General features: G+C 45.4%; 1 protein-coding gene across 1 annotated transcript in view; it reads right to left on the bottom strand.

Moving 5' to 3' along the window:
- The window catches only part of T265_05434 (hypothetical protein), a gene marked incomplete at both ends in the record, with an annotated part of 30134 nt that extends 7513 nt beyond the window's left edge, over positions 1-22621 (bottom strand). Inside the window, 10 exons of the mRNA XM_009170441.1 lie at positions 2574-2770; positions 3591-4078; positions 4923-5256; positions 10011-10573; positions 12198-12942; positions 16605-16882; positions 18965-19240; positions 21232-22357; positions 22397-22494; positions 22531-22621. Coding sequence (XP_009168705.1) covers positions 2574-2770; positions 3591-4078; positions 4923-5256; positions 10011-10573; positions 12198-12942; positions 16605-16882; positions 18965-19240; positions 21232-22357; positions 22397-22494; positions 22531-22621 — 4196 coding nt within the window. The remainder of the gene's footprint in view (positions 1-2573; positions 2771-3590; positions 4079-4922; positions 5257-10010; positions 10574-12197; positions 12943-16604; positions 16883-18964; positions 19241-21231; positions 22358-22396; positions 22495-22530) is intronic.
- Between the last annotated feature and the right edge of the window lie 5261 nt (positions 22622-27882).

Consider the following 27882-nt stretch of genomic DNA (forward strand, 5'->3'; position numbering starts at 1 on the left):
ACCGCCACTTCCAGAGGACGTTTTCGCAAAACTGAACGGTGGAAAATACTTTACAACCTTGGTCTTGGCGGAAGCATACCTACAACTCGAAGTTGATCTAGAATGTCGGAAACTTCTCACGATAAGTACCAATCGTGGATTGTACCAGTAAAATCGCCTGCCGTTCGGGGTGAAAACTACGCAGGCAATCTTTCAACAACTCATGGATACGATGCTATCAGGAATCCTCGGTGCTGCCGAGTATTTGGACGATCTTACTGTGATGCGCAGTACAGAAACCGAGTTGCTCCATCGATTGGACGAAGTTATGAGCAGAATAAGGGATTATGGATTACGACTCCGAGCTGAAAAATGCAAACTATTCATGAAATCGATCAAATTTCTGGGTTTCATAATCGATCAACATGGACGTAGACCGGACCCGGAGAACATCGAAGTAATTGATCGACTACCGGCACCAACGGACATCACCACACTGAGATCGTTCCTTGGGATGATCAGCCACTACAGTGAATTTCTGCCGGAAATGCATCGACTACGGTACCCGTTAAATCAACTTTTGGCGAAAAATGCAGAGTGGATTTGGACCAGAGAGTGTCAGCAGGCCTTCGACAAACTGAAATCACTACTGAAGTCTGATTTACTTCTAACATACTACAACCCGAACTTGGAGATAATCCTAGCGACCGACGCCTCCAGCTACGGGATTGGAGCAGTGATTTCGCATCGATTTCCGGATGGGTCAGAAAAGGCCGTGGCACACACTGCGCGAGCTCTGACGACGACCGAAAGAAATTACAGTCAAATTGAAAAAGAAGCATTGGCCATAGTATTTGCGGTGCAAAAATTCCACAAAATGCTGTATGGTCGCCGATTTACACTCCTGACGGATCACAAACCGCTTTTGACAATCTTCGGATCAAAGAAGGGAATTCCGATATATACAGCCAGTCGATTACAACGATGGGCCACGTTGCTGCTGGGGTACGATTTCCAAATGAAATACCTATCTACGGATTCCATTGGACAAGCCGATGCCCTGTCCAGACTAATCGACACTGAAAAACGAGGATCTGAAGATACCATCATCGCTGCAGTGAAAACAGAACCAGACGTCAGTTACCTATTGCATGACGCAGTACGTTCCTTACCAGTCACAGCCAGGATGATTCAAAAGGAGACAGCACGCGACTATATCCTACAGGAAGTGATTAGCTACGTTCGTAACGGTTGGCCAAAGAGATGTCCGAGGAAAGAACTATCACATTTTTTCACCAGACGTGAATCATTATCAGAAATTGAAGCGTGCTTGCTCTTCGGTGAACGGATCGTTATTCCAGAAGTACTGCGCAAAAGTGTCCTGAAACAACTACACAAAGGACACCCCGGAATCAACCGAATGAAGGCGCTTGCTCGAAGTTTTGTGTTCTGGCCAATGATGGACAGCCAGTTGGAAGAACTTGGCCGTTCCTGTTCGCATTGTGCATACGCATCAAAACGACCAATCAAGACAGAGCTCCAGACATGGCCAACACCCGATTTGCCTTGGTCGAGGGTTCACATTGACTTTGCCGGACCAATCTATGGAGCATCAATCATGATAGTGGTGGATGCCTATAGCAAATGGCCCGAAGCCATTGTAATGCAGAGCACGACAGCATCGTCCACGATTCGGCGACTCAGGCACATGTTCAGTCAGCATGGCTACCCGGAAACCATTGTATCCGACAATGGACCACAGTTCACATCAGCACTGTTCGCAGAATTTTGTGGATCCCATGACGGGAATGAATCGGTTCATTCGAGAAGCCTTTCAACATATGTTGCACAGGGATTATTTCGAGATTCCATTGTGAAAACATTTAAGGCAGTTGCGAAAGGCAAGGATATGCAGTTGACTGACCAAAACTCTTCTCTCGTTTGTGGGTTACCAGGTGAGCGTAAGCTCCGGACAGAAGAATGGTAAACAGGAGCCATGAAAACCGGGTTGTAAGTCTATGGAATCAGATCAATCACGAACAAGGCCAACGGTGTTCGGATGGCTATAATCATGGGTTTCGCCTCGGTGGCAGTAATCAGGAGTCTGACTCATAAGTAACTTTTATAGTAAGGAATTTGTCCGAAGGCGAGCCTATGCGAACAAACGGACATCATGTCGGTTGGATGGAGTTGTCAAGAGCCGGTTAGGCAGCAAACGAAGGAATATACTGATTGATCAGAATGTCAGCCAATCGGCGTCGTGCTGTTTGTTATACTTCGGTATTTCTCGCCACCCCTTACCCAAGAAGCTTCTGGCGTGACCTTGTGGAACATTTCGTGATAACCATATAAATACAATAGCAATGCTTTTCCTTTGTACTCATTAAAGGCTATATCAAGCTACCGTACCTTTTGACAAACCACAATGTCTGCCTGCGGTGTCCATTGCTAGAACCAAGAACAAATCACAATCTATGGGGAAATCGCCACCAGTCGCCAAGCCTGAGCGGCTGCGAACAAGGACATCTATGAAACAAGCTCATTCCCACCAGTCGTACTAAGTGAAGTAGTAAAGTAAGCCAACAAAAACTTACTTTCGGTAGAATATCCCATCGTGACACGAATCTACACGTTCCCATCCCAAAGGCACGTATAAGCCAAGGGTAGGATGATTCCAACTAGCCTGTTTGGTCTGATCACAAGCATAATAACAACGACCAAAACTGGAACGTCGCTCAGTCCAGCCACTGGGTACCGCGATTTGCAAGCTGTTATCCATTTCGATAAACGCCTGAAAAAAAAGAAAAAGTGCGCGAGAACTGCTAGATTACACTATAACGATGATGTGGGAAGAAAAGTATTGGCAAATGTTAACAAAGAAAGGACATGACTGTAAACTACTATGAATACTGACTATTACTAACCGCGAACCCAGTGAAAAATATGGCTACATTCCCCTGAGAGGAGACCACGTACGACAGTTTTTGACTTCACTGAAAGTAAACTACGGCAAATTTATTCCGAAAAATATATGGTATGCCATAGTGATCCTCGTACTTTCAATGACCTGTCAGTCTCAATCAATAGGAACGCTAAGCTGATGGTTACTCAACCTTTTGTTTAGCGGCGGAGACCATATAAAATCCGGTAACAAAAATGAAAGAGGGAAGAGAGTTTTAAGGAGGGCGAAAATCAATACGACACACCTTAAATAGAACCGTAACCAATAACCCAGACACCTTTATAAGTGCAGATGTAGGTATCGATAACATTGTGGTCACAAACAGAAATAAGTGCAGAACCCATCCAAGTTCGATGGAGCGTACTTGATTAGAAACGAATACATGATCGAAATACATCAACAGCCTGGTTAGGACTAGGTGGAATAGCAAGAACTCGCATCAATTAAAAGAATCAGTTGAAAATGGTGGATTTGGTGAAGACGGGAGTAGACGTGTGATACGCTTGAATTCGCATGGGTAAGGATGCGTACCCACTTGGAGTAGGATCCAGACGTAACTGGAGGAAATTCTTTCTCAGTCGAAAAAATGCAGGAAACAAAAAAAGCCGAATAATCTAAATCTAGAGGTCTCAAACAGACTGAAACTTACAGCTATTTTGGAATAAAAATCTGTGAAGTTCGTGAGGGTCAGTGCGGGATCACAGGGTAATTCTGGGGATAATTCGAAACTCGATTTTGTAGATCGCATCTCAAACGGATGTTTCGATCGATACCCAGAGAGGTCGTTGGCACTTAGAGAGTTACTCATTGTTCGTACACCACTTGGAGTGACGCTTGGCGAGTCTTTTGCGGGTGGAGAAAGGTCCGAGGGACCACGTCCCATGGGAAGAGTGGGCGGTGCGTGGTACATGGGACCTAAACAGCGGTGAGCCGAGCGCGGTATCGAAGGTTGGAGCCCATTCAAGTCCGGCCCGACACTTCGTTCACGTGTCATACGCTGTGACATCAAGCCAGTTGGGTTAGAACTGCCGTCCAAAGAACAGCCGAATCCAGCACCGGCACTACCCGATCGTGGCATGCGGAAGTGGTATGGTGAGAACGGCGTATGACAATACGGGTGTCGTGAGCTCCAAGCAACTGAAATGAGTGAAGGGGATGACTGAAAAGAATTCTGAGCTGAGGAGTAAACCGTAGTAACGAATTTGTAGCGCCTTCTTACACTACCCACTCATGAGCATAAAGTTGAAACCGATCATAGAATACACAAAAGCTTTTTTTCTAATTAGACATCAATCAACCCGGTGATCAAAAGGTAGGCACAATAGTTCACGTAAAACTCAAATGAATAAAACGAGTACATAGTAAGGGCCTCGTGTAGGCGGATAAGCCGTTCACAACCGGTATTTGACCATATATATCAGAGACGAAACGATACTATGAGATATTCGAAATAACAGAGGTGCCTTATCTTACCTCTCGATTTGATCCTCCCAATCTAGCTCTTTCAGCAGGGCGATAAAGGATACAGAGTACAATACGCGTCATTGGCAACCAGCATTCAGCGGCCACTGGAACATGGTTGGCTGCTGGATCCACAATATATTATTTCAACTGGACTGGCGGGAAACCCGATCTTCTGAGGCGAGTTGGGTTCATTGGCCGTTGCGAGCGGTGGACGGTTTCGGCATAGAATCCCGCTTGACAATATTTCTCCCAAGTTCTATTACATGACTGATGGTTAAATTCTGTTTGGCAACGCTATTTTGTTTCTTGTGTGTTGCAAACAAGTGTTTAAGACTAAACCTACGACTGATTAAGCCAACCTGATCCCATCTTCAATGACCCAACGCTTCCGTACACAGTAAGGCGTATGATTAAAACTTGGGAGCCGAATAGCGAGGTCGGAGGATAACTGAATTTCGCGGTTTTCAGTTTCCAATATTGATGTTTGCACGCTTCATCAGGGTATAGGGAAGCTTACCTGGTGAATTCCACATGGCTGAGTCGAATGTAGGGGACGGCGAGAGTGGATAGAACGCACGTGGTGGACCGTGATGCATAAACGGAGTGCGGTCCACGTATGAAGGATATTCCCACTGAGCGGTAGACATTTGGGCTGGGTCCGGAAAGCCATATGCCCCGCCGTAGGCCGCATCCACAGACTGTCCGCTTGGAAACGCTACCACTGAGTTAAGCTGCATAGTTGTGCTGGATGAGGGCATTACCCTAGCCGAGTCTGCATAGGTAGCGAATCGGGCATTTTCGTAGCCCCGCAGCGCACTTCCACTGGACAGAGCAGAAAGTTGTGGCCTGTGCTGTAACGCACAATGAAGAGGCAGGGTCAGTCAGTACGAGACCGGTGGGGAAGTAAGCTAACACCGTCTGTAGACTACCATAAGCATGGAGTGTACCTCAGCTGTCAGTCAGTTCAACATAAATGAATGTGAATAACTACTGCAAATGCCCATAATTAAAACCACATAAGCGCTAAGGTTGGGTCTTGACAATAAGTTCAATTCGAAGTAACTCCGATGACGTCCACTGCCAAACGGTAGGCATTCGTAAAATTAACATAAATTTGGGGAATGGCTTCAGGAAGATGACATAGTTGGACGCGCACACACCATCCTCAAAAAACTGCGCACAATTGGACAATAAATTAACAACGGGGTTGCAGACACAGCTAAAAGGGCAGTCTCCGGATTGTCCCTCGGTATCTAAATGATCAACCCTATCCCCGGATGTGCAGTGTTTCGTTGATCAGATGAGAGGATAACCAATTATCCCTATCGGCTATCCACATAGTTAATTTGGACCGCATCAGTGTAATACGCTGGATATACAGGATGAGTCCTAGACCTTAGTGAAATGCTCACTGTACGTCGCAGGAAAACCAGCTTAGTTAGAAGATAAATATTCCATTCTGTAGAATACCTCTCAAGAAGTCAAACAAAAATGGGCTATGAAGCGGAATGACCTTCAATCGACCAGAATTTACAGTTAAAACACACTTGAGTGTAAAAGAAGCCAACTAAAGGTGTCTAAGGTAAAGCCTTTCAGACATCTGAGGAGACTGTGAAGGACCGAAAATCGGGTGGTAAAGGATGAGTTATTCTACGCATTTTTGATCTCAAGTATAAATAACATGAATCCAGGTAAAATGGGCTTTCTGAGCGTTTTGCTAACTACGTGGAGTTTTTATCTTGAATAGTTAAGGTGAGTGTAAAGGTTCAACTCGCAATCAATTTGATGTCCACGGAAATAACAAGGACTCCACGTAATCCAACAGACTATTCAAACTGTCTAGGGTATTCGCGGGGATTCATGAACTCCACTTGAAGATGCCCGCACTGGAAGGTAGTACTTCTGGTTGAATCTGTGATGTAAATTAGGGGGCTGAACCTTTTCAACAAAGCTTTCGGTGAATCTAGTTTTAGAACGAGTTATTCCCAGGGATAATTAAGATAGACGTTACAATTTGTACGTTCAAGAGCCCGGTCCAGAAACTTATTCCGTGACTTATGCCTCCTGCTACCACCCGACCGTTTCATCATCAACCCTTCCGGCTTAGACAACTCCGACTATTAACACTGAATGCGGGTCATAAAATAGTTTTTTAATCGCACGATGAAAATCCTTTGTTGAGAAAAGCGTTGGGTATGTCGACAATATCGCTAAAAACGACTTGGTAACTCGGTCGTACTTGTAAATCTTGGAATCTTACATTCAGATTGATGAAATCAAACAAGACCAACCAATCTAGAGAGCAGACAAATACATACGTGTATCAGCGCGTCAATGTAACAATAAATTCAAGTCACTTGGCTATGAAACACTTGTTGTAAAGGTTACCGTGCTCAGCGAACAAAAAACAAAACCCCACGTTTCCTCCCAGATTTTTACCATTACACGAGCATCAAACTCCCGGGCAAAGCAAACAGAGTGAGCGTCACAATGGTAAAATATGGTCAATACTCTTCTCACTGACTTTCTGTTGGATCCACGAGGCAATACCATCACCCCTTGAAAATAGACGGCAAACCAAACTGAGGGTGGCGGTTTCTATCCGAACGACAGCGAAGTGTGAACAGGCGTTCATCAGCAAGGTGCACTCTCGACTACAACAGCACTCACCGTGATTCAATTTCGTTATCAGCAAAAATACACTCACAAAGTCCTGTGCTTGAGTTATCTAAAAATTCTGACATACTGCGAATATAGCAATAATCGGAGAACTGGAAAATAATCGAAAAAAAGCAGCAGACATAGGATCCAACTACAAGCAAGACTAGCATACCGCATGCACTTACTGTGGCGGACTGCAGGCACAGGGCGTGGTAACAAACCAGAAGGGAAACATGCAGGTCTTCAGTTTGTAGCGATTCGCAGACGTACCTGGGAAAAACACACCGATCGGGATAAGGCACGTGTACAACCACATGCGTCATAGTAAATGCAGGTACAGGGAATCATCATATGGATGCTCCAGACCAGTGGAATCCATGGGTGATCGTTTGACAACAAAACGATAGCTCACCTTTTGTGGACCAAGTACTTATGCACATGTCCCGACACTTTAAACTACTCGAACAGTCTCCTCATGGTAATGTTTACGCATGAGAGCTGGGGCGTTATCAGACTGACTTAGCGAGTAGTGATGAAGCTACCAAGAACACCCTCACATAAAGGCTCCGAGCAAGAGCCCTCTAGTTCAAGCGCACAAGAAAAAAACTATGATTTGCGAACAGATCCATTCTAACTGTTTCGAAACGAAATACGTCGCATCAAATGACATCGTACGCATTGATTCTGGATGAAACTGTATTGAACTGTATGTATCCCTAACGTGGACATTACATGACACGTTCAACTGAGACATCCAGGTTCCCAAAGAACGACAATCCCCGTAGTAAGCGAGGGAGATATAATGTGATAGACAAATCGCGACCTCGAACGCCTTCATGAGCTACGGAGATATCAATTCCACGAGTGGAAACCCGTTATGAAGCTGATGAACAGCTTTTTAATGGACGGAAATATTGTGGATTTTTACTATAAGGTTGCTGGCCCTACGGAAGATAATTGTTCGTAGATATTTGACGAAGCTGTTTGGAAATGTTGTGGATTTTTACAATAAGGTTTCAAGACAATTACTTGGCCTGTGGGTTGCTGGCCCTACGGAAGACAATTGTTCGTAGATATTTGACGAAGCTGTTAACATATTTGCAAGTGTAGCTATAGAAGCCATTGACTGTAAGGGGGATGCCGTCCCAAGGAAGTTAGCAGAAGACGGTATGTACGGACGGATATATGCCTATTCTAGATATGTGCCCCCAGGGGTTTCGTATATAAAAAACTTTAGTTAGCTGGTACGCGTCGTGATGCTATTCCCTCGGGTGCGATGTTTAATTTGTAACAAGAAAATCATAGTGTTCCAGGTGAAGAGAAGTTGGCGTCAAGGAGTCATCGAACCGAGTAAGTAACGAAACTTGTCTGACAGCTGCAACCGACCACTTCTTTCAGGTATGTCAACTGTGTAACTAAACAGAAGAAACCAAATTTTTTCGCCGTGGTACCCTCTCAATGTCCAGTTGTTATGCGGCCCGAAGGGACGGGGACTGAGGTGCCCTGAGAGATCCAACTCCAGATAAGGGTGATCAAGAGGTTAAGAGTAGATTCGAACCAAAAGTTCTTCGGCCCTGGGCACAAATATGAAACCTTTCGTGGAGTTCACTAGCGTCAACCACTGGTATGCACATGAACTCGAGTGTCAGTTACGTACCAACATCTGGTTGTTGGTAATGCATCGGAATATTGCCAGCCCAGGCGTATTTAATGGTGGTTGATCCGTTCGCCGAATGTGTACACTAATCGTGGAGAAATGCAGATAGCGCACTCATCATTGGTATACACATTAAAATGGATTGGTTTCATCCTGGATTCGAACACATTCGGTCATCCAATTTAGTTGAATACTTCAATGAATGCAATTTGCAACCTGGTCGCGCAACATAGCTTAGGTCATCAGGTTACAGGCTTTGAAACAGGTACCAGAAGTAGTGGTGACCTGACACTGTTCTACGCATACGAAGCCTTACATTTCGCGTCGAGTCCAAAGTGACACAAACCGAGAGGCGAGCACCCCATGACTTGGCAGAACGGGTTGTGGTAGGTCACGAGCAGTCTGAGTAATTTGGATGTGGCCATCTCTTTAAGATGGAAGCACATGGGTCCATGCCTACTTAGTGGAATATGGCAGCAAACCGAAGTCCATGGCATTTCGTGCTGCCATCACTTTCCATCCAAACTATGTGAATAAGAACTGGAGATGTAGGACCACAAATGTTCCTCGTAGGCTAGCATTAACCCTTTTCTCCGTCCCATCTCGATCTCCGCCACGTATTCACAGCTTTACCCAAACAGGTTAGAGTGGTCAAACAGAAGTGATGTATAAATGACTAGTTGGGTGAAGAACCCATCCATGCAATGATCTGGCGCAAGCCCTTCATTCAACTACTCAGGATAGAGCAGCGAAATATTGTGCAGGCATTGTTAGATAATAACGCAATTTTATTAAAAGTTGAGTCCAAGGGGAGCCACTTTGTTGTTGCCCGTGGATCACCAAAAAATAACGTGCAGTCCCTGGTGTTGACGGGGTCAAAGTATACATAAGGTGAAGGAAAGCGACCATAAATTCCATTCGATCCTCAAAACACCTTCCAAATACCATGGGGGAACACCTACGTGCACATTCTACCGAATGGTGTTGCCCGTAGAAATGAAGGTGAAAATAAAGTGAGATGAAAAAACAGAAACAGCGCACCACAAGCAGTTTCCGTGGCGATAATTTAAGCCACTGTTGGCCGGGCTGGACCCAAAGGGACAAGTGTAACAGTGACACCATCGCTGGGCAGACTGGTGTCTAAACTTGGCGAAGTCGGACAAGATATAACAGTGACACTAAATAATTTCCTGAAGGAATGTGGATTGAGCTCATGAACTAAATGGTTCATAGAGATAACAGTGTGGCCTCCGCATCAATGAAACCAAACTGGCCTGTCATACTTACCCAGTGTGTGTAGGGATACATTTGATGGAACTCTATACCACAAGAGCATGTTTCTTGAGGAGGTGTGGGAAATTGCGGTATCGTCATATTCAGCTGCTCTTGTACAAACTGACTAAGCCAAGAATTATGTGGCGAGTGATCAGCAGCTGGGTGCGGCCACCAGTAACATTGCGGCGTGTATGGAGACCAACGTGAGCGCGCCGAACAATCGATAGGGAAGTTGGAAGCGTGCGTCTCCGTCACCTCAGGATTGGATCCACAAGACCTTTGATGGAACGGAAGGTATGGGGTATGTGGAACAAGTGGTGGTGATAAATCAAATTGTTGTGGGGGAGGGTAGTCCCTTTCTTCATAGTACTGGAGCCCTGGGGCGGTCCCACAACTGTTCACATTGACGGGAGTTATAGGCGCAATGTATGAGGATGTGGGGAAAGCGTGCACCTCCGTGGAATCGTGACCAAGTTCTACCGCTGCGAGTTGACAGGGATGATCCACTTCGTCAGGGACTGGCAGGGGGGCCTTGTTGCGTGAATGTTCGGTGGTGTTGACTGGTGAGTCCAAGCCTATGAATAAATACGCAGTGGCCTACTGAGCATTCAAGGTTACACAAACGAAAATTGCCCGAAAAACCCTCTACACAGATGGTAGTTTCCCTATTTTGGCAATATTTACGCCTACTAGAGCCTAATAAGTAGGTTGCGTGTGAAACAGATACGACAACGATCCGACAGGCACATCTCAAAGCGATGAGTGACAACCATTTACGTACCACACGATATAGGCAGGTATATTCTCCATTTTAAAACAATCAAAACCGGGAATAGAAAACGCCGGTCCGGAGGGGCAACGACAGCGGTCATTTCAAAAGCCTACTGGCCAACGGAAGGGCGTCCTACGCTCACGCAGGTAGAAAAACAGCGACAAGCAGAAAAAATTGAACTATAGGAAGCGCCTTTCACGTTGAGGTTTTAACCTTCCGCATTCTGGTAGATCATGTGAACATCCAATAATGCAGTGTGAAGAACTTGAAAAGTAAAGTAGTCACATGGGGAAAAATGGCACATGTTCGGGCGCTCTTAATAAACATTAGGAAAATATGCTGATTCCTGAACAGATTCAGATCTATGTAGTTGGGCTGTAGTCATCCCGCGCAGTTTACGTGGACCATCTTTGGGATAACCCCCCCTAAATTTGCTAGTTACAGGACAGGGCAGCAAACGCTACCAGACAATTAGTGACCGGGCTTTCTTTGTACCTTGAAACAGGCGGTACGAACCTCGGGTAGTACAGTGTTCCTTTGGATTAGAATGGTAACTGGGTTATCAAACATATGATGGCGCGTCCAGGTGCACACCACCAGTGTTCACTTCTGCTGACTGTTACCACAGCATAGGTGATTGTAGCGGTCACCCACAAAAACCGTATAGTGAAAACGAAGGCACAGTTGCCTGAAGCCTGACTGTCGTTCATTACCCTTTATCTTTGGGTCAACTGTTCAGTAACCTGGACAAAAAAAGAAGCATGGCGTTCTATGGTGACGTTAAGCTGGATACAACGGAACAAAATCGGTTACCCTGTTCATTTTGTTAACGCCAGAGATTAGGAACGGAAGCTTAAGGTCTTAAGGTTTTCAACATCGGCCAATTAGGAAAATCGAGTGAAGTTGATGCAAACTCTTGTGAGACCCTAGAAAAGGTGGTTCAATCCCACCGCAATTTTTTCAGAACTAGAGAGCTGTTCGATCTCCGAGGAACTACTGAAGTGTGTAATGCAATGTACAAAATGGTGAAAATAATTAAACGTACAATTACCTATCGCATAACCGACAGATACCAAAGGGCTTTCTGGGGGGAAATCAGCACTACATGGGGTGATCTTTATTAGGCGTTCATCAAGAAGTCAGATGCGAAATGAACCTGATAGGACACTTTTGCACCTAGAGATGAAGTTAACATAGAAAACACCTAATAGTTTCCGTACAGCTTACAGGATGTATTAGGGTTGAGACACAACGGGACCAAGATACGGGGAATCGGATAGCCGGAAGCACATTCGCACAACGATTGCTCAAGTTACTGACTTGATGGACGACGTTTGTACCAAAATATCAATACTGCGAGTGTGAATTGGGATGAATGGAATGCTGGTAAGCTTATCTGCAACGCTGTGCGAGAAAGAGAAACTTACAAGGTGCATTCCTACAAGTTGCCGTACGGTGAGCTTCACCCAGAGAACCACGACTTGAAACTAAACAGTTTGCTGACTGTGTCACGTGACTTGCAGTATCCGAACCAGCTGGGAGTCGACAGTTTGTGGCCGAGGGTTCCGCATTGAGTGGTCTCGGTTGAACATCTCCAGCAGCGATCGAATTGGTACTTGTGCTATGTGATGTGTGCAACGGAATGGGTTGCTCCACAGTTGCAATGGCGCCTCGCACTCCGATGGTTGCTTCAGCTATGTAGCCACTACTGGATGTCGTTGTACGAATTGAGAAACCAGGTGATAGAGGATGAGGATGATCGGGACCGAATTTGTTGTCAAGATAGCGCTTGAAATGCTGGAACCCGAGGGGCAAACGTTTATGCATTAGGTCACTTGAAGAAGAATCATATTCTGACCCGGGAGTAGATACTGCGGTTGCATCACTGGAGGACGGTGGTCTGTCCAACCCTGATTTCAAAGCACGAATACAACCGGTACGCACCGCGCTGCTGCTACGACTCGTAGCCTGAGAATCCAATAAGCACTCTTTAGATACATGTCTGTACGGTCCGTCGGCAAGAGTCTCTTCACGATCGGTTTTGGGTGGAGTCGGTTTGGAATGGTGTTGCAGTATGATAGGAGATGGCGAAGAACTAAAAGATCCGGGAGTACCGCATGTCCGAGAACGCAACGCCAAAAGATCATGGACCGCCTTTAGAAGGTATCGTAGCTAACGGGGACAGAAATGGAAAGCAAAAGGGTTGGGAAAATGAGCATATTCAGCCCAGTGTAAGAACAATCATGAAAGAACGTGTTGGATTAGAAAATAAAAACGGAAACTGGCGTAAATGTCGAGTGCAGCAGGTCTATTTAAAAAAATAGACGACGGAACGCTTTTTTCGATTTAGTTCGGGTATCACCTGTGTGAAAACGAACCGGTTCCCTGTAGATTCCGAACGGCACCTGCCCAAACACGGCTAACTGCTCGTGAATGTGGATCCAATAATGGTTCTAGTTATGTACGCCGTAGATGTCCTACAAACCAAAAATCAGTTCAGAGCCTAACTCAAACTGCGCTAACAACGCCAATCTTAGCGCGGTTTTGGAGTAATACAAGGTCTGGTTGTTTGAGTATGTTAGCGGCAAAAAATGTGACTGAGCCATCTGAATAGACGATGAGTCAGCTCCGCAGCGAAAAACATCGACGGTAGATAGTTGTTCGATACACCATTTTGAAGACGTGACCTAAACATGTTTCTCCAACGCACAGAGCCAGAAAACTTAAATCCGAGTGTTTCAATTCTTCGTGGGGACAGATCGCTTATGCAAACTAGTGAGCTTCATTCAACATTGTGCTCAATTTACACTCAGTTCGCTTGTTCGTGTTAGTTCCTTATTTTCTGTCGTCACATGTACTGTCACCAAAAAAGTGTATGAAAAGGTTTTGCCTCGTACAAGTAGTACTGTTGTAAAGGTGACTATCGCTTCGTGACCAGAGAGAGCGGGTTTCCCTTCTAATTGATAGAATCGGACAGTTCGCTCGCAGCTTAACGACCTAAGAGGACATACAGCTTGGCAGATCGAACTAACAACAACGCTTACGTAGGCGAGGTGATATACTAAATCCTTCCTCACCCTACATATTATTCGGATCGGCCGACTGTTCATTTAACTTGAGTCTGCCCGGTCTATCGGGAGTCGTGGATGTGCGAAGTCACAATCCGACGTACTCGTCTGACGTTATTCAAGGAAACCAGTGAGTACGGCCACAACCAGGGCTACTTTAATGTCAATAGTATAATAATAGATGTGGCTCTGCGCACGGTTAATAACGTTTTGACCAATCAATGGTCGGCCGATGGACCAGTTTTGACCTATTTAGCGCGGCCAAATGATGAAGAAACCTGAATAGGAACAGTTCTAACATCTAGGATTATTTGTGATCCAAAGTACAAACCCCGTTTGGAGGAAATCTTACACAAGGAGTATACCTCCAGTCCAGCCTCTGGGTAGTTTGTATAAAGAGAAATCACATCATTTGCGCATCCACGTCAATGCGATAGCGTCAGTTATGCAAGTCACCCTTTATTTAAGAAAAGTGCGGCCAGCAGATGGTATGCAGGAATATTGACAATCTGTACTTCCGAGAGATGAAGGTGGTACCAGAAACGGCCGTTGGGAAAGGGATGACAAACCAATGGTTCGGTGAAATTGTGAGCTAAGTACACACGTCATGATATGGGCAAAAATGGGAACCTGTACCTTGTGGTGTTGTGGGAGTAAAAAGCGATATGAAAAGTACATAAAATGCACATGCGGATTAGGCAGCAAAGGATATTCAGTCTAAAATGATGTAGCTTTTCGCTTTGGTGCTGAAAATATACAGGTTACTGGCCAACTTACTTTCCACTGTTACAGTATATGCTGTCAGTGAGATGACGGCAATGAGGGTAAACTCTGATTGCCAATTTGTTGTAAACTAAGAATGAACACGATTTGCAGGAGCCCTGAGTAGTTCCCAAAATGAACTGTGACAGATACAACCAAGTTCAAACTTAGGGTTTCATAAAACATGGAGAACACCGAAAGGAGGAGGATATTACTGTGGATTCCAACTAGAAAATCAGTGGCATAATCGTTCATGCACTGAGCTATTGAATCTATTCCCATATTATAGAACACATAGGGACCATTCACTGTCCCCAAAACAGGACGGAGAATATGTTCGTTTTATTGCAGAAGCGCATTCCATCAAACAGGATGGGAAATGCAACAGCGCCGGTCGCAATACACGCGCGCGCAAATTTCAGGAATGTGACTCCGAGGACAATCAATCATCAAGTGGCCGATCAATATAACAAAAAGAACGACTTCCTCGTTCTTCAGGAAGTTTGTGGTCACTACACCCAAATAATAGTGGCCCACGCATTGTCTAAGCGACAGAAAGATGCACGCGAATGACAAGCGTATGCGCCTCGAACTGCAGAAGCAGTGCACGTACAGACACACTGAAATCGATGTCAAGCGAGGCGCATGTGTTTAGGAATGCACAATACATACAGAGAGTTGAAACGGGAGATATGGAAGTGTGTGCCTATGGCGGCGAGCATGCGTGTATTTCATGTAGACCAAAAAGATGACCAAAGGAATGTGGTAAATCACGCACACCGATAGAAGTAAGTTCGCGTATGTATGCCTTAGACGTAAGTGTACAAACAAGCGCATGCAACTGCACCATGGGTGGGCTGTACAAAACCTAAATCATTTGCCATACTTCACAACCCTAATGATGCACATACACGGATAAACAAAAACCCAAGAATTCGGATGCACCAGATAGCAGGACCAAAATGATCATCGGTTAAATCAGTTGTAACCAGGCAGATAGTAGTCAGTCGCCAAATAGTTTGAGAGCAAAACGAAGTCATAAATTACCTCAAACTAATCAATTGGGAAAAACTACGTTATAATGCCAGCTTTGTCGCAAACATGAGAAGCTGAATCCGATTCCGTTAACCGAAAGCGGGGCCCGCTACGCGGAAAAAAAGCCCTGGAACATGTCCCATTACCACTGGGATTACTTGCACGATTACATTATAACCCGAATGATAACCAGCTGAATTGCCTTCGTTCGACCAACACGATTCAACACGATTCCCAATTCTCGAAGATAATTTTCTCAGTATCACAGAGAGTGAACTACCCTCCTAAAATTCGTAGGGCTAAAACAAACTAATTTCCGGACGATGTCGAATTTTACGCATTGATTTATTGAACTATACTTGTGTCTCGTATGATGAAACCTTTAATAGTTGTGATACACTCAGGCAGGTTCCTCTATGCTGGTTTCAGAGTACCAGAGGATGGACTAATGGAGGTTTTGGGGATTGAGACTCTTCACTAGTCTACCCGTAAGTATAGACAAACAAAGAGAGAGCGTGTCAACAGTTGTAAAAGCGACTCTAGGTTCGGAAACTTTTAAATGATTCTCGGGGTGTCAGATTCAGTTTCATCATCATCATCATCATCATTGACAGCATGACATCAGTGTTCAACACCGATGTTTCACTGTCGTTAAAAACGCGCGGAAAATCCAGTCACTAGGCTGTATCTGTTAACATGGAGATTGCCTGGAAATCACATGCTTATAATCCCGTTATGAGATGGCAGTGCACAGTACCATCTTCAATGTCTGTGCGAGAGGATCATATGGGCAATCAAGAGAAGGTGTTGTCTGTAAAATTCGGAGTCACGTGGAATCTAAACCCAAACCTAAAGTGCAAAACACCTTCTACTCTCAAGTACCCAACGCGTATTATCGTCCAGAGCCAACCTTCGGTGGACAGATGTCCAAAAAAAAGGAAAAATGACGGACTACCTTAATTCACTTACTTCGTTTTCGCTAAATTGGTCTAACATACTTCTACGATCTGTCAACTCTTGTGACAGTTGGCTTGAAATTTGGACCTTGGCACCGGTCAAAGAACTCCCCGGTTGGCTGGATTTTTCTGGTACTGCGGAGTCGTACGCCGGGCTGGTTACCAAAGAATGCATCGTAGTCGTGCCGCTAGGAAAGGCGTAACGCTGGGAACCCGAGCTAAAAGAAATGCTTCGACCGCGACTTCCACGAGCAGAGAGATTGGTATTTTCGAAAGTGCCAACAGGAACACCTGTGGTAGAATGGTGAATGAGAATACAGCTATGAAGTAGATCACACCCAGCACTCACCAGAACCGTCTCCCCGAGAAGCGAGTCAGTACATTTAAGTTGTACGAAAGGACTAGCAAAGTATATTGAACTCGGTTCACAGGACATATGCCTCAAAATTTCGCAAAAACCAAAGGTTCGACGGATAACCTTGTTTTACGAGGGATTCAGGTGGCTTCCACGTGAGTCTCCCATCAAAACGAAATTGGTACGCAAATGGGTGTACTCTGTTGTTGATATGGCATGGTCTCGCCGACTGACCACTCCGTCACCAAGTTTGCTGCTTAACGATTAAGTGTCTTCTCCGAGTTCCGATCTGTTTAGCCTAATCGTACATTTGCTACTCATTAGCCTACTTCAGTATTGTGAACGAAACCACTGAAACCGACGGTGAAGCAAATAAACAGCTTTACTTTTAGCGAAATACACTCATTTACACACAAAATTGGTTTTACGAGAAACTCATCTGGAACCCAACTGAATCCCTTGTTAAAGTTCAAAGGGATGAAACAAACAGTGGCATAATCGAAGGAGCAAAGAAGAAAATGTGTGGAGATTCAATCCAGATGACAGTAACAGCACGTCCGAGGTCCGTAAAACACCATATTTACTAGCTGAGGCCTTCGACACTAAAACTAAGTAAATACTTTGGAACGCTGTACACAGACGGCAAAGGATTTTGGCAGCAAGAATTATTGCACTTCAATCTCCCACTCATATTGTGATGGAAACCAGAAGAATGCAAGTAGTTTTCCATTCTTCCGAATGGTCATTCATTCCCTTGTGTGTATTTACAGTCAGCTGTCGGTCGGAATGGTTGATATCATCACAACTATCGCATCGTAAGCTCGTGATAACAGATGACTCCTTTAGACTTGACTTCATCAACAAAACAGACTACGAACTGCAACTATGAAACGGGTTATACTGATATGCCGTTAAACCTCAACTGGTAATGAAATATTGGTGAACGGACCGCCCAGCTCTCCGAACTGATCAACGTTCATGCGAACTCCTAACTTATATAAGAGGATTCCGTTATTTGCGAGGTTCACCGTACATGGGGACAAAAAGATGCGGAGGTCTTGAAGCAGAGACCACCGCTTGCTGATGCGGTGCAAATCACCAGACACAATAGCGTGATAAATTGTGAAGAATATTATGCGCCACCTAGATAAACGCATATAACAGGTACTGTATATCACTCTGAGCGCTGACATTCACGGCTATGGAACGATAAAAAGTATCATTCGCCAAACAACTTGTGGTCCGATGTATTGAGGCGTGTATAGCTAAAATTTCCCCGGCGAAGCAGATTACGGTAAGGCGAACGTTGTTTATGACCATGGAAGGACATTACACAGTAGTCCAGGATGACAAATGAAACGAATCGAGCTTCCTAGGCTGGATGAAGAAAATTCCCCTGGGGTCAAGGTACATTAAGAAAGCTCGCAAACAGTCGAGATGTGTAGTTAGCCGGGAAAATGCAGGTGACCGATTGGCCATGCATAAAAAACTGTTTGGGCTAGCGAATTACATATGCGCGAACCTTCGGAAAACATCACGCAGCATTTTGCCAAACCCGGTCGCTCTGGCTCAATTACTTGAGTGCGCATTGATGTAAACGCCCCTCCAGTAACATCGTACTAGAGCGGCTCACCTGATGGGCAGAACGATGGCGATTTTGGCGTGGTCCAAAAATATGACCGAGGGTTTACACAATGTATGGCGTAGGCGCGATGCACACTGGAGGCGAATAACACTTGTTGTAGAGTGTGGACATACAGCGACAATTTATCCAGCTTCAATTTGCCAAATTCCATGTCAGTGAATAACCGGCAAAAAGCCAGAATGAGGCACCGAAACACAACTATCAACGGCGAGTGGTCTCGGATCAGCTAGAGCGAGCCAAGTTCTTCCGACCCAACAGCACAAGTGAGAAATAGCGCTCTGTGAATCAATCAAACGACTATAACCTACATAAAAATTGGTGCACTACCCTTTAGGTATATTTCTGAAGAACATCCCAAGATCACGGAACAAACCTGAGTTATGGAGGTTTCGGAGAGCGTTCTGGATCCGGTTTTCCAGGCAACGAAGCAGTTCTAGGCCTTGGCTATCTGAGGTGTTTGACATGGATTCAAAAAAAGGCACACTGACTCCCGTGGAATTGTTATCTAACGAATTGTCGTCCCGGTCACTGCACTTTGTGGACTCGCCCAAGAGAGATTCACCCGCGATGAGGTCCGACAAGTATTGCTGCAAAGCGCATTGAGTATATTGTGGTCCCGGCATTGCGACCCCGTCAGGATGCCCACCAGCTGTTGATATCAAAAATAGATTAAGATGGTAAACAGTTTAAATAAGACATAATGATGGTTCACATTTCTACCTCCAAGTGGCACTGTAAGGACCGGTTGGATCAACTGCAAAGCGTCAAAACAGGTTTACGCTAGCGAAAGAAGATACATCTCCTTAAATGTTACTATCGGGACGAAATCACCTTTGACTCAGATAAATACATGAAGATACAAGACTGCTTGTAAACTTACAGTTGCCTGCAATCACAATGCAATACGACCTCAAGGAATGATCTGAAAACGAGCTTCCAGCATTGTTAACCAGATGCACAGAAAGCTCACAGCCACCAAGTGCCCCACTTTTTGTGACTCTCACTTATGATTTTGCGTGATTCGTACCAGGCAGCTGTGCTTGTTGCTGGTAGTACCCACGTTGAGCGGAAAACTTCGGACATGTATTCAACATGAGCATAACTTTTAAGAGCACCGCAGCGCAAATGACCTTAGAGCGCAGCAAATCATGATTAAACTGATGCTTCCGAAATGCAAGCTAATGCCTTCGGCGAGCGCCAAAGTGAAAACCTTGAGTTCAGACATTCACCCTAATACTATTTCATCCACATTCATCTGACATCATATATGCTGCGTATGGTTTCCCAAGGCGGACTTCAAATGATAATATGAAAAACAACCATCCATCTGTGTCACCATGCTATGCTACCCGAAGGAAGCACGAGGACTGAGGTAATGTGAGGTTGCCCAAGCCCAGGTAGGGGAAGTCGAGATGTCGAGGTTGGATTCGATCAGTAGGTTCGCCCCTTAACCATTGAGTTGTCTCAAGCTCTCAAGTGGGGATACCTGCTAATCTTCCACAACAGCGCCATCCGATCTACAGGACGAAACCATGGTCTGATTCGGAACAGTTGACTATGTACTGACCAACCTACAGCTCCAATATTGGCCCAATCGAAAATGTGAGGTAGGATAATACAGGCAACTAAATAAATAGTGCAGTAATCGTTCAGCTGTGGTACCCTATTGATGCTTAGCCGCTACGCAACCCGAAGGAAGAACGAGGGTTAAAATACTGTGAACTTCCCAGGCCTATACAGGAGCAGTCGAGGCTCTGAGGTTGGGATCGGAACTCAGACCTCCTGATCAGTAAGTTCGCGCCACTGAGCTATCTCGAGCTCGGTAATATAGGTAGGTGGTACTAACCACTTGTTTCATACTGATGAGGAGCCCGAGTGTCACAAGATGGATTGTCCCCTGAAATCCATGTAGTTGGTCATCTGATTAGAAGAATGGGGGTAAGTTGAAAACGCCCTTTGATTTTGATGCGTATCCAGTGACTATAAAATTATTATTGTTATATGCGCTATAATAAACGTACATTGCTACTCCTTTAAGTGATGAATGTATTTCCGGGGTGGAAAGGCGTTCGTGTGAGCTCAGTTGGAACAACCCTATCAGCTCAATTAACTCCGGTCCAAATCAACAATGCTCAAACTGGGAAAACTAGAGTGGCTTCACAAGGAATCCCTGTACAATATGTAGAACATTTCAACCTGCGAAGCAACTTCAGCTTTAACCAGTCAACAGAGGAATGTTTGTTCTAATGAGACAAAATACTGAACAGTGCGGATATTCGTATTTTTCACTATGAAATAACCTTACAAAAGAGGAACAACGAATTACTTTGCTCCCAGTGTAGGGCTTCAAATCACACCACATATGTGAAACGCGTGCAAAAGCAACGTTCTGAAGAAATGAATGACAAAGTTTTTATGCAAATCATTCTATGGCCTAGTGACAATAATGGTTCATCCCTCCCCAGCTTAGAAAACGTTGCTTGCCGAAACAAAAGGCGTCAGGAGCCTTAATTGTACCACATAATACATAGGCAACATTATTCCACTGGAGAACACTCAATGAGTTTTGAGACCGATCATCGAAAAAGGTTCTAACAAATACTACGAAAACGATCAACGATTGGTAGACAGGCGACTCACGTGAGCCCCAAGGAGGGTGAGGAGGCTGTAGCTCACAGAAGTGCGAGCAAAACGACTGGGGAGCCGCGCTGAACCTGCAGTGAGGACATGCGGATCCACTCGACCTATTAGTCGTGTGGGACCAGTTGGAAGACACAGAAGTGTGATCACTATCACTATTGATGTCACTGTTAATTCGGAAGTCTTGGCCTTGGTAAGCACCCAGAGCAGAAGTGGTGCTAAAAAGCCATGGAACACCAGAAACAGACCGGGATGAAACTAAACCTGACGACTGAATTCGATCACCAACGACGGAATTAAGCTCGTCGTGTGTGGAACGTGGGCCATGTAGCTGGGAGGTGACAACCTGCGATGAAGATGGAGAACAGACTCTTCGACGGGTTTCAGAGTCAGCATAAACATGCCTCTTCCACGGCACACGTGCATTTCGATCAAGTGAAATTCCAGAGTAACTGGGTGTAGCATCTGGTGGACAAGCAACGCCTGTCGAGGCATTTACTTGGACTGGCATATTCATAGGTCGAACAAGCACAGATGGTCGCGTACATCTAATGGGCTCCACAGCATTAATCGAGGTGTCACTTGAATCCGTGTTTTCAGCCGGCTTCTCGATACTATGCTGTAAGGAGGAGGATGATACTGAACTAGGTCCAACTCCATCGCGATTCGCCGAACTCATGCAAAACTGTCGCACAGGATACGGTGTGGAGGGAGCATGTGGCCGGGAAACGGTCACATGCGTATTACTCAAGGAGCCTGTAGTTTCCGAGCCATGGACTGTGGAAGAAGTACCCAAAATTATCCCAGTTGGTTTGTGTGTCAGACTTGCAACGCTTCCCGACGAAGAAGACTTGATAATTTCCGACGCCTTTTTGACGCGTCGTAAATTATCCGAGGTTCTGGTGGGAAGATTCGAAGAAGGAAATTGACGATCATTAGACACCGAAGATAGAGAAGAGGGCCACGAGGGTGAAGACACGTCTGTGGATGACTGTCTAGTTGATAATACTTGAATGTGGCTTCTACGGCGATCGACTTGTCTGTTCACAGTATCTTTCAATTGAGGCACCGAACACGAGCTGGGAACTGCAGTGGATCCAAACCGGTACCGATGGCGTTCCTCGGGCTAAAAGAAACACGATCTAGATTTTAGTTTGAGGCTTACTTCAAACTTGAAAACCGGGGTGGAAGCGGTTGATGATTCTTGAGAAGACAATCCCTGAAAGTGTGTGGTGGTGCTCCGACTGTCCAGAACACTGGGACCTAATGCAATAGATTGTCAACATCAGAATGACTTACGTGAGAATACATCAGCCGTAGTCTTCTTCGTGTATTTGCCCGAAACGTTACTCAATCCGGGCAATTTTTCAAACTTTTTTTGCAGCATCATGGAGTATCTAGAAGTAAGAACGAAAATCGTAGCACCTACAATGGCCCATAGGCAACCTAAAAGTGAGATGGGTAGTTCTGGCTGACGAATTTCATTGATTTCGACTACCATCCAAATTTTCTTGCAAAACAAAAAACTCTGCAACGAAAGAACCAGCCTGAAGCAAAAATAGGTTATCGATGACGAGTATGAAGTGAAAAATGTGACAATAAGGTCAGGGTAGAGATGAATGTGAATCGGATTTTACATAGAATGCGTTACGGCAGCTAACCCAAATAGGGATCACCTGTGGGACTTGATTGGAGTGATACTTTCTGAAGGAACGGCTTCCACTCCGAAGCCTAGTTTTGTGACAGGTGGGTTATCCTTCAGGTTATGTTAATTTTCAGAAGAAATGCTGCCTTTTTATAACCCGCAGTATTCTCCCCTCATTTGAAGTCGCTTGAAAGATACTACTGACAGTAGTCCACAAGCAAGGGATGTGACCAGTTTTCCCTAAGTTATGTGATTTACAGTGGTGTAATCCGACCTGTTCCGCGGTACTGGAAGTAAGCTGCTGCTAGGTGATTCGCTGTTCCGTCTTTCTCTGAGCCGCCTGACTGCTGCCTGTCAGATTGCACGATCGCATTAGCGGTATAGCGGTGACAAGTTGCTTTAAACACGAAAACCGGAATGCTGGAAATTTGACAATTCTCCTGCAGCCGAACGTAAGTAGAAAGGTTGGGTTTCATCCAGTAGTCATGCTTTCTGACAGACTGCGAAGCCGGGATTTCACATCAAAAGGAACAAGCCTGAGTTGTCGGCGCCTAAGTATTTTAGTTTGGATTTTCAATACAGTCGAGTTGCACTCGACTGTTGTTAACTAATGCAACAGCTGGAGTTACGTGCAACCGATTCTATGAGACAAATGTGTAATTTGTTGTGATACCCTATGGTTTAGTGGCATTTGAGGATGGAACACCCGACCCAACGTTGATCGGTGGGGTTCCAGAGCGCACCAACAGTTGGCCAAAATGAGGTGTACCAGTCACACAACTCAACTGCTGCAGCTAACCCATTCAATGGAATTCCAGGTGCACTACTCTGTTTTGGCGGGAAATGCGCTGAAAGGTTCTTCAGGGTGTCTAGCTGCTTAGAAGTGATCGGTAATGAAAAAAAGAGCGCGAGCCGCGTCGACGTACAACTTGCACGCACTTTGACGTAACAAAGCCATTGTGCAGGTTTACGTGAAGTTCTGCCAGAAGTTGTAGTAAAAACAAACACTGCGTCTTCGCCATTTGACGCGCTCACGGAAAACATTGTAACACTTGTGAACTGTTATTTTTCATCCTCATCTCCTTTCTCCCTATGAATACCGGTCACATTACTATACAAATGCTTTAATAAATACAATAACCGCCCGCTTTTTGGGTCCAACGTGACTTTGTGACTTTTGCTGAGTGACTGTTGTTGTAACTGCCGGTTGGCTATCATTGGCTGCTATTAACTCTGAACATGAACCAAAATTTTAGCTACAAACATTGGACTCATTTATTCACATCTGTGGATTAATAATGCGGTCAGCGGAGATCTGAAATACCAGGAAAGTAGAATCCTCTTCTTGGTGTGGTAGCTCGACGGAATACAGAAATACGAAATTTCTTATTGCGAATCAGGAGTCAAGATTTACTTGGAATTTCCTTATGACATCGTACCTGACTTACATTAGTAATTAGTTCTTTTCACTGGAGACTCCATAGAGCTGTTAACCACTACATCATCACCAGCCTACTCTGCCGGATATCAAGGTGGCAGCTACCACCGGCAAAACCTCAGCTGGTAACTAATAGCATGAGCACGAGACTCCTCCAGTTAGGACAATAGGTATTTCGAAGTGAAACGGCAAAAATCAAGGTACCTAAAGCTTCTCACTCAAATCAGTGGTTGATTACCATCATCACCAGCACATCGGTATTCACCTATTGGTGCTTGGCTTCTGGACAGCCATAATACGAACCCTCCGATCAGTAAACTCGCTCGTTAAGCACCGAGGCATCTCGAGCTAGACAACCATGATTTATTTGAAAGTCCTTTAGTTGTGCTACCACCAAAAGATACTCAGCATGAACTTCAGGGAGGATTTCTGATTCAAGCAGCATTAAATGCGCAAACCGAATGACGACTCAGACGTTTAGATGCTCATTCATGTTTGGAAACTACGCGGCACAGATGAATTCTCATCAAGCGCCTCATTGGAAGTAAAAATTTTCTATTCTTTTACTGTTCTAAGATGTACGTATCTTGTTCTTGATCAGTTCTGTTAAGGAAGTAAAGTTTTGGACTAGCTTTCCATTCCTCATAATTTTGGTAGCCAAGCACCGTCATTCACTAGTGGTGTGTCGCGATCGATGACGATGTTTCTGGTGTTATTAATCTTACGCCTCTGTTAATGACTCCGTCACAAGACAAGAGTCGAAAAAGATGAACTAAACGGGTCAGGCTATTTTCGGCTTGTGTATAGCATTGCTGAAGGGTAGATGACGGATGATTTCTAGTTGTAACCAAAACCCAACTCGAAGCATCATCCAGCGCCAAGTAAAACCAAGTGTCCGTGCCGACCAGGAGACCTAGTGGACCCAAAAAGCCGAAAAGATGGGATGGAATATGCCAGAAATGTCCACAGATTGTTCCACTCGATATGATCCATTCGTCCTCGCAAGGCCCTTGTTAGTGAAACTATCAAGGATCACAACAGCTCACTGAAACCCAGAATGGTCATTATAATCACGGACAGCACAGCATTAGTGTCTAACACTGCGGCCACGCTGCAGCACAACCATGATTTATGTGAAAGCCGTATCGTAAAGAAGAGCACAAAAGTGGACGGAGAAGGGACTTAGCTTAATACAGTCACTCCGAGGTGCCTACATCTCCAGACAATGATTCAGACAAACTGGATAGAAACTGACAACAAGAACGTCACTGACATTGATTAACAGCCGTATTTTGCAGCGTTTCCAACCAGACGCAGTGGAGTTCACGCGGTCCCCATCCTGAAATGTGAGTAGTACTGACATGCCCAGACTTTTCGTAATCACCTTAATGCCCCACTGCCAGGTTAAAGGTTGGCAACCTCTCTGCTTCCGGCACTCTCAATTGGGCACGGAAAATAGCATACTCTTCGGCAACTGATGATTCGCTATACGCAATACGTAGCCTAACCAACGCAGCTTCTGGTGCACATTCTTCCAAGGAAATTCCCGGTGCACAACCGAAAACTCGCTTTCTAATTGCCTCATACAGATACGCCGACACCAGCCCACACGAGATATGGTTTTGAGACGATTGTCGAACACCTGAAGACGTCTGTTCCGTCACTCGAATAGGCCAAACAACAAAACAGCCCGCACTGTAGCTTGATACACACGTCCCTTGAGATTCAGGGACACACCACTCTGACGCCATAGGTGTCTCAAATTAGCAAACGCGACCCGAGGTTTGCAGATCCTCATGTCACACTACAATCAGAACTAATACAACTTCCAAGATACGTAGAACGCTCCACAACTTCCAGTGCCTCTCCCTGAATTGTAAGTACCGTGTTCAGTGATTGCATTCCCACCTTAAACTTTGTCGGTGCCAAGTGCATACCAAAGGACATGAGAACTCTGGTCAGTTCTTCCAAAGACACCAGCGCCTTGTCTTCCTCTTCGAAGACGAGAACGATGTCGTCTGCATATTCCAGATCGACAAGGTTTTCGTCGGAGGCTAGTTGAACACCGGAGTTTTGGAGACCCTCCAGCGTTTGTTCCATTATCCCGCTGATCACGAAGTTAAGCAGAAATGAGGAGTGGGCATCCCTGACGGATACTACTTTGTGTGCGGGAGCTTTTGGAGAGCACGCCGTGTACTCTCACACGTCTGGAAGTTTGGGAATACAAAGGGCTCATTATGTTCAAGAACTTCCGGAGCACTCCTTGGTGGGGAAGCGTGTCAAGCAGGACAGACCGGTCAACCGAGTCAAATGGGCCCTGGAAATCCAGGAACACTAGAATTTCGGGCCACTTATACGTATGGCGTTGTTCGCTTGCTGCTCTCGAGTCAGTGTTTCACGAGCCATCATAAGCCGACGAAGCATCAGTGACGCCAATCCTGTTACGACCAAGGTCGAGCTGATCTCCTTGTGGTTACCACACGCAGCACGAGCCACGCTTGTTGAAAATGGGCAATACTACCCACTCTCCCCAGTTGTCTGGGATAGTCACCTTTTTCCGAATGCAGGCAAGCAAGTCAGATGAGCGCTGACTGAGGATTTCACCCTCATCTTTGAACAATGCGGGTAGGAAGTAACCCGAACCAGAAGCTCAGTGACGTTGGAGACAACTTTTGCAGTCATAAATCTCCGAGGCCGTAATACTCCACGTTAACCATTCAGGGTTCTACGTTAACTGTTGGCTCTAGATGAGTGGCATCTAGTAGCGTTCAGCTGCAGCACTCTTCCGGTGCCTAGCTGCCATGTCATCCGAAGGAAGCACGAGGGCTGGGATGCTGCCAGGTTGCCCAAGCCTAGACAGGGGAAGTCGAGAGGCGGAGGTGGGATTCGAACCTCGGACCTTCCGGTCAGTAAATTCGCGATTTACCACTTGGGCCATCTCGCTCCGTGGCAGCTAGTGGTCCACCTGTTAAGGGTTGCATTGATAGAATCATCACTGCAGCCTGACACGCGTCCTTGAGACCCATAGAGATGCCTTTTTGACGCCACAAGTGAAAAAATTCCGGCCTTCGAGATTCGTGCATACTGTAACACTACTGCCAGAGCTAACGCACCTTCCAATATACGTATTGTGTTCCACAACCCAGTGTCACTCTTTGAATTCTTTAAATGGTGGGGGCTAGATGGCTCAGTGGTTAGAGCGCGAATTTACTGACCGGAAGGTCCGTAGTTCGAATCCGACCTCTGCATCTCGACCCCGCCTGCCCAGGCTTGGGCAACCTGGCAGTATTCGGGTGGTATGGCAGCTAGGCACCGGAAGGGTACTACAGCTGGACGATCATTACCACTTAATTCTCAAGAGCATGTCCAAAGATTATACCTTCTGAAGCATGACTTTGCACTTTGTGGGAGCAAACCACATGCCGGAAGGCTGGGTGACCTTGATTGGTTTTTCGGGTAATGCTTGAGCTTCCTGCTTTCTTCGAAAATGAAAACGAAGTCGTCTGCATACACCAGGTCCACAAGGTTCTCGCTCAGAGATCTGAACATTCACGTGTTTGAGACCTTC

The sequence above is a fragment of the Opisthorchis viverrini genome (genome assembly GCF_000715545.1).
Source record: "Opisthorchis viverrini unplaced genomic scaffold opera_v5_103, whole genome shotgun sequence".
Taxonomy (NCBI): Eukaryota; Metazoa; Platyhelminthes; class Trematoda; order Opisthorchiida; family Opisthorchiidae; genus Opisthorchis; species Opisthorchis viverrini.